General features: G+C 34.3%; 1 protein-coding gene and 1 non-coding gene across 11 annotated transcripts in view; both read right to left on the bottom strand.

Moving 5' to 3' along the window:
- Positions 1-2,642: 2,642 nt before the first annotated feature.
- The window catches only part of UBE2D3 (ubiquitin conjugating enzyme E2 D3), a 29,696-nt gene continuing 14,027 nt past the window's right edge, over positions 2,643-18,311 (bottom strand). For 5 of the 10 annotated variants that reach the window (XM_070372083.1, XM_070372080.1, XM_070372082.1 and 2 more), the window contains exons 3-9: positions 16,551-16,614; positions 16,429-16,478; positions 10,590-10,667; positions 9,519-9,624; positions 7,170-7,263; positions 6,695-6,744; positions 2,643-5,188 (exon numbers count right to left, since the gene is read on the bottom strand). In XM_070372083.1, coding sequence (XP_070228184.1) covers positions 6,696-6,744; positions 7,170-7,263; positions 9,519-9,624; positions 10,590-10,667; positions 16,429-16,478; positions 16,551-16,614 — 441 coding nt within the window. In that variant the 3' untranslated portion in view covers positions 2,643-5,188; position 6,695. The remainder of the gene's footprint in view (positions 5,189-6,694; positions 6,745-7,169; positions 7,264-9,518; positions 9,625-10,589; positions 10,668-16,428; positions 16,479-16,550; positions 16,615-18,311) is intronic. The other 5 variants (XM_070372086.1, XM_070372085.1, XM_005899810.3 and 2 more) reach the window with 5 other exon arrangements.
- TRNAG-UCC (transfer RNA glycine (anticodon UCC)) lies at positions 7,592-7,664 on the bottom strand. Its single transcript has one exon. It is a non-coding gene; the product is annotated as a tRNA-Gly (tRNA).

Here is an 18,311-nt window from a genome sequence, read left to right as displayed (position 1 = left end):
CCAGATGAAGCCCCTTAACATTGGGGGAGCCCCCATGTTAAGGTGGTTATTACTTAACATACCATGGTGCACTCTACTGTGGCAGTGCTGTTGGTATTTTATGTAGAATAGTTGAGAAAAATCACTGATAGATTGACATTTGAAACCTAACAATTAAGAAAGAGCGAGCCGTATTTTATCTTTGATAATCCCAGGTAAAGAATGATGGCAAACATCTTGAGGTAACAAAAAGCCCACTGTGTTCAAGCCTCAGCAGAGGCCTGTGTGACTGAGCTGAGGAAGCTGGTGGGGAAGTTATTAGGGATCAAGTGGTGGGAAGTCACTTCCAGCCTGTAAACTGCTTTTAGGATTTGGCCTTTATTCTGAATGAGATGAGAAACCATTAGGTTTGGAGCAAAGTGATGACATGATCCAATATGGTTTAAAAGGAATATGCCTGGTGTTGCATGGATGATAAATTGCTATGAAATGAAAAGAAGGGAGACCACTTAGGCTTTTACAATAACCGAAGAAACAATATAGATTTAGACCACATAGACAGACCATCATGGCAGCAGTGAAATGTGGTAAACAGGTAGATTCTGAAAAAAGTTTTAGGTAGAACTGACAGAGACGTTTAATTGGTAAGTTTGAGAAACGATGCCTAGGTTTGGGGCAAGCGCAACTGAAATGTTTACACTTACGGAGGCCAAGAGGTAGAAATATGTGTCTGTGTATAGCAGTCAAGCCGATCATTCTTTAGAAAGTGAGGTGGATGAATAGGAAGCTACACAAGTGTCCAGGAGTGATGGCTGGTAATCATACGGTAGTGTTCAACTGTTCTTAAGCAACTAGGGATATCAAAGTATTTCACTGTTTGGCCTTACTTGATAATTTTCAAATTTGACAGGGTAAACAAGAAACCAAGTTTACACAGAGGCTCAGACACTAGTATATAAGAATGAATAGTAGTTATTTCATAAAACCATTTTCTACAATACAGAAAAAAATTAAGAGGACTCTTAAAAAACACATTATTTCATCCAGAACGTGCACAACCTGGCAAGAGAGAATTAACAATGGAATGTTAAATAACATATTCCATGTAAAAAAGCAACTATGAGGAACACTGTATCAGAATTTTTTTTTTTTCAAAATGAGGCCAAGAAAGGAATGAGTAGTTAGCAGGGTAGCAGGAAAGCATGTGAAATAGTGGTTTACTGGGAACCTGGAGGCAGGGGGTGGGGACAGCCAACTGCAAGCTTCCTAGCCTTTTGTGAACTTTTTCATCTTTTAACATAGAACACTTCGGGAGTGGGAGAGGCTGTCACCTTTCAAAATTCTGGTCCAAATATCTCTACCTTTTATTTTTCCATTACACCAGGGGAGTACAAAAAGTTTTAAGTTACCTTATGGTATGTTTAGAATCTGTTCAATTCAGACTCCAAACACCCTTACCATGAAATCTTACCTTTCAACCCTCTCATTCTCCCAAAAGTTGCTTCAGCCAGAGAGTATGACCAGGGCTCAAATCCATGTTCAGCTAGCTATCTAGCCAATCCTTAGCAGAAAACTCTAGCACCTGGTTACTCTTTTTAAACACTACTTGGCTATTAGTTGAATCACATTTCCCAGAATAAAGTTCTATCTGTTAAGACTGCTACTTAAATTAGTTCATTGTGGGATGTTAATAATACATTAAGTAAACATGTCAATCAACCTATGGCGTAATTCAAAGTAGTATGAAGTATGTTAGAAATTTAACACTTGAGCATATGTGTTCCTACAGCCATGAAAGAAGAGTAAAATAATCAGAGGGTCAAAGTACTACTGCTGTAGTCTATACAAGGCAGAGCGAAGAACAGACTTCCAAGACCACTTTAATGGCTTCTTCAAACAGGCCACTGTGTCATTCCATAGTTTCTGAATCAGTAGGCCTGGAGTTGGGATTTGATCATTTCCATTTTAAAGAACTTCTCAAATGATAGTGATATTGCTGGTCTTGGGGTCACACTTTCAGAATCCTAAATTCTTTATAGACCAGTTTTTGTTACAACTTTAAGTTCAAAACAGAACTCACACAGGACATTAAGTGTGAATTTCATGTTAGCTGGAATTACCAAGTAAGACCAGAGTGTCTTTAAACACAGACTTTAATGGTAACAATTCTTTAAGCTCAGTTAACCTTAGCTATTACAAGTGTTATGCCGATGTCACTATTAGACAATATTTAGTGACTTGCACTGGGTTCCTCATAAAAGAGAGACAAATTCACTTAAAACTATAATCAACAATCATTTAACAGTTTTGTTACGCCAACACAAACCATGGCTAATCTGAGTCACTTCGAAAATCACTAACACAGGATGGTCAATATCTGAAGTATGTCAACTAAACCATTAAAAAAAAAAGAGTGAGTGTTTCACTACCCCTGAGACCACCAGTTAACTGTGGTTCATACTTTTAAAAAATTGTGAGTACACCCACACAAGAAAGCCAAGTAGTTTCTTTTAAATCTGATTATCACATTGCAAACTTGCCCAGGAATGAGTCACTTAAAATGTAATTTACCATTACGTCAACTGGACTATAATCCTCACAGGTTAAGATAAACAACATAATTTAAAACTTAATTATGCATTAAAAGATGTAAGAAACAGGAAGAACCAAAATCAATTTTTAATGTTAATCATCATTTCAGTGCTATACATGGCACTATTAGTATATATGGGGGAAAGGACAAATTCTTGGATTCTTTAGAAGGTTTCACTGCAGATGATCTCAAGTCCAGTGTTCATACATTCAAAAATGTTGGTTTTCCAGGTACTTTTACTGTTCTGTTAAACCTGGAGAAGCCTTTATGGCTTGTTCCCTTAGAAGTGACATAGGAAAAATAGAAAGCATCAAGTCAAAGATACAGAGAACTGGACGCATCTATTAATCATTATGACAATAGCTTCAGGAAGTCATCTCTATAAAAACTTAAGGGTTATCTATAGCTAAAAAGGTCAATTTGAAAGCCAAGTAGAATCCAGCTCTGACAAATATTTTATTCATTGCTGGTTTTCAAGAAATGATATGCCTACTATAAAAGCTATTATTTTGAGGGAATCTCGTAATTATCCTAAAAATAGAGCCCAAAAGTTTCTTACCTTGTGGAGGTATCTTACTTATTTGTACTTTGAATCCAACACAGTTTTAACAGTATAATATGTACCCTTGAGTTATTTTTAAAGCAAAGATAGAATGAAAAATTCACTCATTGGAAAATGGTATAACTGGATTGATATTTCTCAATGAAATGCTTATTACAGAATTAACAAAGCCAAAACATTTTCGGAAGGCATGCATTTCACTTTCAGTTTAAAGAACCTTAATTCAATAAATCATGTCCAAACTACATATTAAAATGTTTATAAAAATCAAGCTTTAACATTTATTTTATATCTAGCTTTCCACATCTGTGTGCAGACAAGGAGTAAGATTGCACATAAGTGTAAGCAGTGCAAATATGTGTAAGTGGAGAAAAATCACAGATGTGCTAGAAATTGAATACAGGACCATAAGAAAGCAATGGACAAATCAAAGAAACTAGGAAAAAGTAATAAAACTATAGGGTCAGAATTAGAAAGGGTGAAGAATGATAATGCCCTTGTTACTACAGAAGTTACATTAAGTGGCACAGATTGCACTTGTCAAACAAAAAATAATCCAATAGCATTGACTTTTATTCATTCACGTTAAGTCACCTGAAATGGTATCTGTTGCATTTAAATGCTCATTAATGTAAATGGCTGAACAAATCCATTTTACTGGATATTCAATCCATTAAAAAAACTCAATATCCCACATGGTTAAAGTCACTTCAACATAGCCTCATGACAACTCCCACACCAAAACAGTACTTTATTTTGTAAATTTTGACCCATTATTACTCCCATGTTATGGTCTTTTCAGCTGTCAAGCGTACAAGGTGAAGAAAAAATTTAGTTAGATGGGGGTTGCACCTGGAAAATAAATTTCTTAAACTCCATATACATGTTTCAAATCTGCTGGGTCCCAAGTCCATCTATGAACTCCCAGGCTGCCAGTATCATGTGCAGCATACTAAAGCTACACTATCTGAATAGCTTATTAATTCTGCATAAATCAGGTCAACCAATGTGTCAACCTGTAACAGACTGCGCATTTTTAACTGAACATGGCAAAATATTCACTCTCTTGAACTTTACATCATCTTTGATGTCAAACAATGAGGCAAATCCCAACAGTATATACAAAAAACAGCTTTGCGTTTACAAAAGATTGTTTCCCATACTGATTAATCCAGGCAGCTAACTCATTGGTTTATGCAACTTTATTGAAGAAAAATAAATCAATTACTAGCAGAGCTATTAGTTGATCACTCATCCATTGACAACTTGCATCATTTATTCAGTGCTATATTAAACAGTGTATTGGAAGATAGATTAACTAATAGCTCCAAGCCTCCTAACAATTTAAATGAAAGTTACAAAATGTTTTGAAACCCTATTTTGGAATACAAAGGGTGTTTGACTTCCAATTTCCATTCTCTGTAGAACAAGAACAGGTCATTCCTTTATTGACATGCATAAAATACATCACATTTTCTATTCTGCTGATGCTATAAATTCAATACCAATTCTCCAGCCATATCAGTTATGAGCATAAAGTATATCATGTAACCTCAAATCTCTAACAGTGGAAGGCTTAAACAAGAATGGATGCTGCTAGAATAATGCTGCTTCCTTTGATGTGACAACTCAGCATCCATCTCCCTCCCTCTCAGATGATTCTTCAGCATGTTAGAGCAGTGAGGAATGGTTTTAGTCTCATAACCAAGTTAGAGTGAAGACATTGGCCACATAATACACATGCTCCATTTTTTTAAAAATTCTGAATCTTGGGCAACTGTTCTCTTGTAACTACTTTACAGTTTCTAAAAGCAGTTATTGTCCAAAGCTGGAAGAACTTAAGTCTTCTCAGATGAGCATGTGAATGAATGGAGGGAGGTAAACAAAAAATAAAATTAAAAAAGATGAGGTCTGATAGGGGAGCAGCCGGATAAGAAAATCAAAAAAGGAACAGTAATTTAAAGTTTATTCCAGCTATAATGCAGGTTATTCTGACTTTAAGGTAGCATCACATGGCATACTTCTGAGTCCATTCCCGAGATATTCTGTTGTACCTGTAAATAAAAAAGATGTTATTTAAAAATTTAAAATAATTCTTAACACTTAAAAGGTAAGGAAAGAGTATTTTATTTCTAGACTTATCATGGAGTCATCTTTAATGGCTACGATTAGGATAAAGCCAAGAAGGAAGAAAAAACACTGGTACTCAAAGCACTGTAGGAAACAAGACCCTTATGCTTCAATATGGTGAGTGTCCTAATCACTCAAAGTAATATTATAATAAACATACAGATAGGCTAGCAAAAATCAAAGACCTTTTTTCTCTCCTACTACTGAGCTACTGGTCTATTAGAAATTTTACAATTAGTATACATTCCAACAAATGTTAACCTTTTCTCACAATTTGCCATGGACCTATTATCAGAATAGTGCACTTATCTGTAGATCTATAGAAACTCCCATGAAAGCCAGACTGGGCAATGAACTAATAAACATTTTTATCTGAATCCTGGACTTCATGATAATTTACTTCACCCTGGATATTACCTAAAAGAGAAAATGCCTTTGAGACTTCAGCATAGGTAGAAGATTAAGACACTAGGGAAGATGATAAAAAAGCAGTAATGTTTAAGAGGAGGTGGGCTGTGAGTTATATGTGCTAATCAAAATCATCTGTTACTTTTAAAGGGTGGCGGCTGGCAATGAACAAACCCCACCTGAGACCTGATGGATGAAACTAGGAGGAGTACAAGTAGGGGCATCTTTGTTTAACATGATCAACGGTAATTCATACACAAGCAAGGATATTTCCTGCTGAGGAAGATCACAAATATTAATAAAATGCTATCAATTTCTCCCTATTACTACCATGCCACAGAACAAAAATTATAGTGATAACCTTAAGAAAGGAATATCTAAAAGGACATAGAACTGATTTATATTTACAGTTTGACCTCTATAAAAGTACTAACTTCGTTTCAAACCGAGAACTAGACATAGTTCAACCATTTTTCTAACTTTAAGTTCTTTCTCTACCAATTCGTGGTTACCTCACTTAAGGATACCTCTCGTAAAGCCAGCACTTTAAAGCAAAGGTTTCACTTAGCATACAGGTAGCCACAAAGTATAGCTATCACTAATGCATGCTTGTCAGTAATGAACATTTAGTATAGATAGTGAGGCTTTAAAAAGTGTTTATCCCTTACATTATTATCTCTTGGCAAAATTTTAACTAAGTTACCACATTCCATATAGTATTGAAGTTTAAAATATACCAACTTTAAAAGTTAAAATTTAAATACTATAGTAGTTTGAAAAAGATACTAAAATTTTCATTTCTTACTGGTGCTATATAAACTCTGCTTTGCCATGCAAAAATACTCTCAAGCAATAATGACTGCTGGGTATACTTTCACGCTAAACAAGCAGTTAAGTGTACAGTTTTCAGAAACTGCCACATCAGTTACCTTTGGTTAGTTAATATAGTGCCTTAACGCATGCAGCACTCATGTGCTGGCAGTACCATGAATAAGCGCACCATATTGTGCAGATCCTCTTACCCTACAACATAGCGTATTTCTCTGTCCACTCTCTTGCTAACCTATTGTACCTAATTGAACAAGTATACTGAGCATTAATTATAACATACGGAAATTATAATGGTAAAGTTGTACATAAAGAATTCAATATATAAAATATTTAGACTAAATTTTTACAATAGTACCAATATTTTTCTCATTTTAAATGTGATTGGGGTGAAGAAAAAACACCTTTCTTCCTCAAACTTAAACGTGATAAACTGCTGAACATGTTAGAAAAAGAAAACATAACCTAGGAAATTAAAAAAAAAAAAAAACCAACAAAAAACCAATTACATTTCAATAACTAGCTTCTGCACATTTCAACTACCATCTTACCAGAAATAAGCGTCAAGTCTCCTTGGCATCATGCCACAACTTACAGCAAAGTATATAATACTAACTCATTAAGAAAAGCCACTTTTTATATTGTTTTCTCAAATTACTACATACTTACTTATCTCTGTCTGTTTTATAGATCCGTGCAATCTCTGGCACTAGGGGGTCATCTGGGTTTGGATCACATAGCAGTGAACAAATGGATAAAAGAACTGGAAGAAAACAAATGTCTGTTACCCACCACTGGGAATTTGGTTGAATAAAAGTATTTAAAAACAAGTATTATAATATAAACCTCAATCCTCAAAAGAGGATTAGTTTCTATCTTAATTTCCATAAGACAAAGCTTTATAGAGATTTTGATTCATACAAGACAAGTTCCTGGTAGTTGAGAGATCCTAAAAATAGATATTTGTTAGCTAGTTTACTGACTAGATACAAAAATCTGCCAAATTCAGAAGTTCTGAGATATTGAAATGATGCCGTATTAATTTATATTACCTTTTCTTTTGCTACGCCACGTTGAATGCGGGATCTTAGTTCCCTGACCAGGGACGGAACCTGTATCCTCTACAGTGGAAGTGTAGAGTCCTAACCACTGGACCACCAGGGACTTCTCTATATGAACCTTCTCAAATAGTGAAGTGGAGTTTCTTGGTAATGGCTGGAGGGAGGTGGGGGGTGGTGGTGGGGACTCTGAATTAGAGTACGGCTATGCAATATATGCTTAGCTGTTTAGCTTGATAAAATAATCCATTTTCTGTCCTACTCTCGGAGGAGTTTCACAAAAACACCCAACTGCCCCAATGACTACAGGTTTTATCTCCCAGAATTTATAAGGTAGAGACCATATCCAAGAATTTTGGTTAAGTTAAAAACAAACCAAAAAAACACCAAGATCTACTACTGAGTAGCTCTTCAGCTACAGCTCTCACTCTGACCTATTCAAAACATTAACTTAAAAGATGTAAAGCATCATTAGGAATATGTATCTAATTCATTGTGAATACAAATTATGTGCCACTGTGCAAAGTTTTATAAAAAGTTTATGATATAAAAGCTTAATGTGGTTACGACAATCCTTGAAGATAATAGCAATACCATGAAAAAAAATAATTACAGAAAATAGAACTTTAAACTCAAGTGCAGGATCAGAAATAAAACTAAATCTGCACTTACAGAAACAGTGTTCAGTATTACAGTGCATTCCCAATGATGGTAAAACCAAACAAACCTGGAAAATAGTATTAAAGTCTTCTTCATACCAGGTGCCTGGTGTTAAGAGAAAAGAAAAGACCTGAAAAGAAACTTGAATGTATCCAGGGGGGTGAAAAATGGGCCTAAAATAATGCTGCACCTCAAAGAACGACAGCAGCATTTACCCAAATTGTCCCCACTCCTCACACAAAAGTGTTTCTGATTAATCAAACAATATTTTGGGAATGCTAGACAGTCCCTTCAAAGAGATTCAAATGCACTGTACAAGGACACAAAAGGCTTGATGTCCTGACTTAACAAATGAATAAACAAACAAAACCTGTTTCACTTGGCATTTACCATACTTCTAAAAATAAAACTTTTTGTAAAACAGTATTAACTATTTCAAGAAATAATCTGGGGAATGCTACATTAAGTATTCAGCCAAAAAATAAGAATGCTTAGAGTTAGCTGCTATCCTCAAATTTCTGAAATACAGTCATAATTAGCAACATTAAAAACTCATTTTGTGTACTAAGGAATCCTAATAAGCCAGCATCAAAAACTGAAAATCACTAAAAGGCAGACTTCCTTCTCATTAAGTAGCTTTGTGGTAGGTGATTTTTATTTGTGGGGTAAAAGTGACATAAAAGCCACCAGAGTTGTTTGAAAGAGATGGAGAGAGATTCCATCTCCATCTGGAACACCAATGTGGAAACCAGACAACCTATTAAATATGCCACACAACAGATCCCTATTATAGTAGAAGAGCAGATATCTAGAGACCTTTCCCAAGACTATGCATTTTAGACTATTATTAGGTAGGAAACAACCTACCATGATACATGAAAACTTAACTAAAGGTTTCTTAAAAAGGTTTTTTATCTAAAAAATAAGAAACACAGGAAAATGAAATCAGAATTTTCCCATAAGAAACCTCAAGTTCAAAAGCTCTGTTAACTTTAGGTATACCACTTTTGCTAAATGGCAACAAGTGAGTGAGATGTACAAGTGGCTTGGGATTGAAAAATATACTAAGAAAGCTATTAAATGCTGCTATTGTTATTTGCAAATAATGGCCCCCTCCATCTGAATGTTAACTTCTTCCCACAAAATCTTTAATCAATACTGCTAAAAGCAAAAAGCATGTACTTCTTGTTCCTTTCTCCATCTTTATAAAAAAGCTGGCATTATAAAAATACTTAGGTAAGTCAGCTCAAAAATGAAACTCCTTTAACTATTAGAAAAATCAAAGCCGCTAGTATTTTACCTTTAGAAATAGTTAAAGCAGGAGACCACTGTGATCTTAGAATATCGAGACAAATGCTGCCATTACTGTTAATATTTGGATGATAAATTCTTGTTGTAAATGCAACCTAAAATAAAAAAACAACTTTATTTTTCCCAAATAAAAACAAGCATTGTAAACTTTGACAAAAAACTGTAGCTACACTTAAAATAGTTAAAAATTTTAAAAATATAATAGCTAAAAGTTATACACATAAAAGCACCTATATTCTGACCAAGATCCTTCAGGGGCTTCTTTTTAATTAAAATGGAAAATATAACCATGTGGCAAAAATTTTATTATCAGTGGTATGGTGGGTTTTTTCGAAGGTTAACTTTGGCCCTACCATAGCATGAGTATCAAAGGAGCAACTTGAAGGGAATTCAGGATTCACTAACAAATTAGAAACTTTCCGATGTAGACCAAAGCATACAGACTAGCTCATTTAAGGCATCAAGGTACAAAGGCATGTATTAGAACCTCCATTTCCAACTGTACATAAAACACACATTTGAATATCACAAAAGTATCTTCATTTAAAGTAACTGTCATATTGTACCTGTAACAGAATTGTGAAGATAGTTTATGTGTGCAAACTCAAAGCCCAAAATATATTGTAGTCTTAAATCCCAACACAAATATGGTATACTTTTTAGCAACATGTGAAAACGCACAATGAAGGTGAGTATTTGGAAGGCTAGTATTTAAGACACTAGAGTTACTGATCCAAATCTGTGTAAGCACAATAAAGTGGGAAAAATGCTTCCACATGGTGTATTTGAGCCTTGCAACATAAAGGATAAGGCAATTCTTAACTTCAGTTACAAAGTTCAAATCCAGGTTTAGCTCTTCTTTTAACTAAGGCTAACAGCATTCAACATCAGTGATTTAATTCAGTATATGCATTCAAGCCCCAATTATTCTTATTCATTATACACTCACACTAGTTTAGCCTTAACTTAATCAGAACCCTAATGTCTAGGAATGTTCTATTCCTCTGGAATAAAATACAAATCTTTACTTACAGACTTCGGAGTGGGGGGGAATACTTGCCTTAGGTGGTTTGAAGGGGTAGTCTGTAGGAAAATGAATTGTCAAAAAGAATACACCGCCTTGATATGGGCTGTCATTCTGTGAAAAGAAAAATATGCTTAACTCTGCTATTTAAAACGATGCTAAATAATTCATGTTAACATTTATTTTCTAAGCATTTCTCTAATATGAAGCAAAATTACCTATTTACACGAAAATAGTCTAAATTATTCCATGATAAAGTTCTTATTAGTGAAAAATCACAATATTTACTATAGAATAAGGAATTGTAATTTAGATCCTGTTTTACATGAAGTCTAAGAATTTTAGAAAAACTATTCAGAAACACAAGGTTCTAGATCCTAGTTCTCATAAAGTACAGTTAACAATGAAGTCTACATAGTAATGTATCAAATTATAATCTGAAAATACAGTTTACATGTATTTGTTGAGATTTCTTCTAATGACAGTCACATATACACAAACAACTTTGTACCTTAACAGGCTATTCTGGTCACTGCCAAACCAGAAAAACTCCCCTCAGTAAGGGAAGTAGAATAGAAACAAAGGAAGTTTCTAAGAAGTTTCGTTCCCAATTGGCCCCTCAAAATTCTCATTTAATAAAACCATGATAGTCTTTTCTTCAAAATCACACCACTAAATTCTTTATAGTAAGTCAATACATAAAATTACTAGATTTGGAAGACTTGGGATGTTTGCTTTGCACACTTGAAACCGAAAATATAAAATTTCAAGCTACAGCAGTACTTTTTCTCCTTAAATGTTTTGCTCATTGTAATTTGAGTATGAAAAACTCCTCAGTAAATAAACATCATATAACATTAGTATGAAGTAACATTTGGGAGAAACTTACTAGTATTCCACATTTAATTTAACCAATACCAAGAAAAAGATATCACTGTTGCCATTTCATGAGTAAATAAAATAGGACTTAAAGTAACTTAGTGAACTATACAATTTGTTCAAGATAAAACCAGGATTCAAACCCAGGTATTCTGAAAACCAACATATCAAAGAATAAAAAGAAAGTGATATGGTCAAGGATTTTAAGGTCAAAGAGTTTTTTTTTTTTTTTTTTAATGGAATTGCATAATTGCCTCTGGATATGCAGAGTCAACCTGCAAATGTGTCTGAAAATCTCAATACCCATTCCTCTCCATTTGAGTGAGGATGTATACAGTGCTATCATGAACCTTTTATTGTATTATGCCCACTCCTTATGCGAGGCAAATAACCTTGGCAGGGCTGACACTGTAGTACAGCTCATTTAATCCCACCCCTCTGTAAAATTAATAAACATTAGTTGAATTACTAACTCCATTCTACTTACTAGGTAAGTGAAAGGGACACAGAATAATTTCTCATCTTGGTAAGTCTACAGTCTGGTAGAGACATATAGTGAAATTTTATAAGCTATTATGAAGAAATGAACAAGGGTATATACCTGGCGTTTAAAGGAGCATGGTCAGTTTACTGACCATCAAGTTAAAAGATACATACTACTTAATGGGAGAGCTACTATTTGAATGTCTTTCCTACTTCCATGTCCCTCTGCTTCATAATGCCTACAAAACTCTAATTCAAGAAAATTAAGACTGCAAAATAGCATCTGAGAAGTACAGAAAAATCAAAGACACAAGAATGTGATCCAAATGTATTAGATTAACATATCATTGTTGAATAATGACTATTCATTGGAAATAGATGCTTCAAATAGCAAACACTTTTATAAAATAGGCTCATATGGAAGATACATTTTTACTGAGTACAGTTAACAATTTAAGGGTAAACTGTTTTAATGAAAACATGTTTTCGTTAAGCTTAATTTCAAAAATTCTGTTTAAGCTTTCATTCCAAGTTTCATACAATCAAGCATTATATCTGACTGCTTCTTAAAGGTAGTCTAACAATAGATTTAGTCAAAATCAAATTTCATCTCACTTGTTCAAGAAAAAAAAAAAAACTTATAGAATGAAAATATTTCAATGTTATAAATTAACACCAAAACTCCAGCAAAGAGGAGAAACTGGTAAAAACAATACACGATCTAAAGATAACCAAAACATGTCACCTAAAAACTAACGCTCTACATTTGAATTTACCATAAATCAAACAAATATACCAAGAAAAACAAAAAGGAATACTTTGATAAACAAACTGAGCCAATCTTAGAAATGAAGAATACATAACGGATCTCTTCTTAAGAAACCTTCTACCCTGGTTTTGCTACAATTAGTCCAAACTGCTCCTCCCTCAGTGTCTGTCTGTATTCTTCCCCTAAGGCAACAATGATATACTGATATTCTGCTTCTATCTCCTGTCCCACACTTATTTTGGTAATTCTAGGATCTATCTTTAGTATAGTTATTCCTTCTAGGACATATATTCAAATGCCTATTGAGTATGTTCTACTCGGATGTCTCAAACTGAAACCACAATAGTCAAGCCACAAACTAGGATCTCATCATTGATTCTTTCCCATCTTCTCATAGTAGATACCAAATCTCAAAAATCCGTAATAGTCTTCTGAACTGGAGTCCTCTCCTTTGTATCCACTGCTTTAGCTCAAAATCTTACTAACTTTTGTCTACATTATGGCAATGGTTTACTACTGGTATTCCTGCCTTCACTCTGGTTTTCCCCTCCAATTTATGCCTCACCCTAATGCTGAAGTGGTCTTTTCAAGATAAAAGTTAACTCCAGCTTGAAATCAAGCACAGCTTGCCAAGACTGAAGTTCAAATTCCTGTGCTTTAATGATCTGGTTTCCAACAATCTAGTCTCATCTTTCACCTCCTCTCCAGAATACGTTTCTTACTTCACAGTAAATAATGCTTCACATTTCCTTTTTCTCATATTTCTTTCCCCTACACTTGGAATATTCTTCCTTACCCACAGGATTCTACCTATATTGTAGGGTCCATCTGATGCTTAAATGTTTTTTAAAAGGTAAATAACACAGTCCTCCCTGAGTCCAAACTGCTGGCTGCCCTTTTAAAATATCTTGCTCTGTATAATTACTATTATTCAACAAAAATTTAACATTTAATTTTCCTCTTACACTATACAGCTCCTTAAAGAGTAAGGTACTAAAGATGAGTTTTCATGTATTATTAGCCTTTGCAGGGAAAACGTAATAGTCAACATAAACTGAAAAATTCACCCCTGTGTAACAATAAAACATTTCATATGGACCAAATATTTTACTTCAGATAGTTTTTGTAGCTGATTCTGCTCAGGCTGCCAACAATTACATTATTCACATACACAGTATGTGAATGACTATCTTAGATTAGGTGGAATGAAGTTATTGTGGTTCTCAAAATAATTTCAAAATTCCTTCTAACAGCTCCATTTCCAATTTTAAAAAGTAAGCACAGAAATATCAGAAACAGGTAAGGAAATTAAGCTTCTTCTCACTGCATCAATTTGTTACAGAAATTTCCCTTAGTACAAAATAACCAACAAAATTTAAACACCACGTAACTAGCAATGGTCTGCCAATTCTTTCAAAGCTTTATCAGCATGTGTGATCCAAAGTATCTTGTCTTCAGAAAGAATAAGGTAGCACACAGGTTTTAAGAATCATGTGTTTTTGCTCAATCATCAAGAGCACTTCCTTACTATACTCCACCAAAATCCAACAGTAACTCTACTAACAAAATAAAATTATCTAATCAAACTGTGATGTTTTGTCACAAAGATGCAGTCAAAAGTCAAAGTAACATGGTTTGTTTCATTGATATACTTAATAGTAAGGGTAACTGTTAACCATGTACAAGCTGACATCGAAACTTAGGTGCTTACTTATGAAACGCGATTAAGATCTGCATTTTGGGTGAGTTTTTATAACTTTTGACTCATTCCTGATATTGTCAAAAAATGAGAATTAACTTCCGTAGAAAACCAGTAAATTTCAGAGGCTAATGTTACTAAAGCAGAACTATGTTATTATGGTATAAACATAATTTTTGCTCTTGTTAATCAGGGGTAGAGTTCTGAAAATAAAATATTTGTTTTTGAAAGAAGAAAATTGCTATCCTTTATATTAACAGGTTGCTGGAAAAAAAATTAGCAAAAAATAACCATAATCTGAAATATATATATGAAATAAATGAAAAATGTTTCCTGAAAATAAAAGCAAATCAAACACCCCAAAATTTTTTCAGATAAGCAATTTCCTATTCTATGGAAGACTACTAATGAGCTCCTCAATTATGCTTCACTTTGATTTACTAAAGGTGAACTTTTGGAAGGGAATAAATAAAGCAGTTTCAAAAATCAAGCAGAAAAACATAACACTGTTTTAAAATAACTGGTTTATTACACACACCATCCAATCACAAGTCTTGACTACCAACTCTTTCATGCTTTATTAGTACTGACAACTCATTTTCATGAGAGTATCTTAAAGCACCTCCGAATCAAAGATGAGTTTTATTTGGTTCAGATATGGCAAGGCATTGTACTGAATTCTGTGCTTTGAAAACTGGTGATCTATAATGGGAAAATTCTACAAGTTGCAAATTTAAGTGCCTAAGTGGACTTGGTAGACTGTGGCAGATACACACATCTCATCTGAAAAAAAGGAAGCACTTGCTATTCCATCCTAAGCCTAGTCAGGAGGTTTTTATGCGAAGACTGTCAACTTTTAAAACACTGTGTGGGTCAGGAATTCTCTGGTGGTTCAGTGGTAAGACACAGTACTTCCACTGCAGTGAGGCACGGGTTCAATCCCTAGCTGGGGAAATCATAAAATCCCCCAAGTCATGCAGTGCAGATAAAAAATAAAACACTGCCAAACTGGGTCAGCCATGAGTCACATAAATATGTATATTTAAAGGGGGTGGGAAGCATAGAGCAGTGGCAGATCACAGTTTTGTTACCAATTAGACAAAAGCAAGCACTTAAAACAGTAAAAATATACCTGGAGGTAACTGGAAACAATCCTGACTCTGTAGTTTTCATTAGGATAATCCAGACATACTTTGAACTATTAAAAATATCCCCTTCCATCTTATTTATAATCAGAACTGTTAAATAAACATGTGCTAATCCAACCCACCCTCTGGCTAACTTTTCAAGGGTATTTCCTCTTTTATAATTATGAACTACTTATTATCTCACCTAGTACATTATTGCCATTTATATTGAAATTAAAATACAAAAGGGGTAAGAAAGCAGAAAATTCAGTAACAAACACACAACTCAGAACAGAAATCCTCACGTGCCTTCCAAGTTAAAAAAAAATGTTAAGTATTGTGCAAGATACAGTCTTACCCCAAGATGTTTTACTGCGCTCTAATTCTGTGAAATTCTTAGATGGTATCCATAATTCTGAATATTCAATTATCCAGCAATACAGTTTCTTATCTACCCAGGATAGAAAGGAATTTTGCTGTATTCAAAATATCACTTTCTACCTAAAAATATTCAAATTTTATATGAAACTAAAGTTCTAGAAAAACTCAAAATATCAAAATAATACAATTAAGCTAGATTTTAGGCAGTTACACATTCAGAGTCTCTGAGTAACACCATGATATGGTCAGAAAACTAATTGGCTCTGTAAATCAGCAAGTTCTGTGACAATACTTTACACTGCTATGAGGGAAAATTAGAAGAGATATTTGACAGGTCACAGAAATGCTAAACATAGAACCCAGGGAATACTGTATTTAACAAATGACTAGTTTCTTTCAAAAGCAATACAATTATGGCATATCCCAAATAGAATTACAATGTAATGAAATAAAGCTATAAAGAGTTAGTTAAAAACTACAAACTAGATTAATGCTGCGTTTTTAATTAAATCTTTGCTTTTCATTATCAGTACTTACAGGTCCCATAATTGTGGCTTGCCAATGAAACACTAGAAAAAGAAAATACTCTTGTTATTGTCTAAAAATATACAAGCTTTTTTGAAACTAATGGTAAAAAATCAAACTTGAAAATTACTTACTATCATCCCCAACTGGACCTGCAGAACATTGTGCTGGAGGGTCACGGGCCAAATCACTAAGTTCCTACACCAAGATAGAAAATGCTGGGTCATAAGACCGTAACAGAAAGAGTCATCTGCTTTGTTATTTTCACACCATTCTTTAAGGGACATATAATCACAATTTACATCAACAATACATTTCATAAGAAATGAAAACATAACCAACCCTAGTCCAGTTCCTGGGACACACTAGGCATAGTTATTTTATAGACGCATAGCAGAACAATCATCTTGGCTAAGGGTCATGAAAGCCTACACACACACTGATATGAATTTCCATCACAGGCATACCTTGTTTTGTTGTATGCTTCATGGATACTGTGTGGGGGTTGGGAGGGTGTTTTGTTTTTAAACAAATTGAAGGTTTGTGGCTATCAGGGCCCTCTTTCTAAAAGCACTTGCTCATTTTCTGTCTTTATACCATATTTTGATAATTTCTTGCACTATTTCAAACCCTATGTCAGTTAAAGAAAAAAGATTACAACCTGCTCAAGGTTCAGATGATTAGTGTTTTTTAGTAATACAGTATTTTTAAATGAACGTATGTACATTTTTAAAGACATAATGCTACTATACACCTAACAGACTATAGTAAACATAACTTTTATGTGCAATGGGAAACCAAAAATAAAAAATACGTGTGACTTGCTTTATTGTGATATTCGCTTTATTTTAGTCATCTGGAACCAAACCCTCATTATCTTCAAGGTGTGCCTGTACATGAACAAAAGCTGTCCTACAAAATGTAAATGCTGTAATCTGATACTTCCCTAGGTTAAGAACTTAGGGCAATTTTCAACATTCATATTATTGCTGAACTTTCAGACCATCTCACAGGCCCTTACTTTCTTAAATACTGTTCTTTCTGAAGCACACTACCCAGTGACCTCATTTTCTCCTTAAAAAATCTCTCATGGGGCTAGGTAAGTATCCTTTTTGGTTTGATCTCCTTATCCCTATACTCAACACCTTGTCTTTCACTCAACATTGAGTATAACTCTGGAATAATCCATCTTTCTAGGTAGAAAAGTGGTTTGCACATAGCAAAATACAGAGCTTCCACAATTCCATTTGACCTTAATTCCCAAAGTGTATCTAACCCTTCCATGACTTGTGTATAACCCATAGGGATAATCTTGTAAGAAAACAAAGCTGCTTTTTTACAAGTTTTTAAAAAATTTATGATACAGCCTTATCTCTAAATACCAGTATGTAAATTTCTACAGCATAGGAATTTATAGACCCTGTTAAGATCCCCTGGAGGAGGAAATGGCAACTCACTCCAGTATTCCTGCCTGAAAAATTCCATGGACAGAGAAGCCTGGCAAGCTACAGTCCATGGAGTCACAAAGAGTGGGACACGACTTAGTGACTGAGCACACATGGACAATAATGGACTTCAAAGAAAAGGCAGGGAATACACTTTAGGAAGATAACGAGAAGTATGTGCCTTTACTACGCGGTCAAAATAATGCACTTCAGAAAACAGTCAACTGTTTAGAAATGTGAGTTTAGATTCATTCCAGTTTAAAAAAAAGTGTCAATAAAGAATTGTCCTTAAGAGTAATCATTTTGCACTATACATGCAGAATTATTGTGCTGTACATGTATTAAGTTATACAGAAAAGTGCCTTGATAGACACTTTGCCAATGTGCTTCTGAAACTTAAACTACAACTACTTTTAAGTTTATCAAGACAGCCAGGGAATGCCAGGAGCC

Source organism: Bos mutus, chromosome 6 (genome assembly GCF_027580195.1).
Source record: "Bos mutus isolate GX-2022 chromosome 6, NWIPB_WYAK_1.1, whole genome shotgun sequence".
Lineage (NCBI taxonomy): Eukaryota > Metazoa > Chordata > Mammalia > Artiodactyla > Bovidae > Bos > Bos mutus.
Note: the sequence above shows the minus strand (reverse complement) of the source record. Positions and strands in the feature narration are given on the sequence as shown.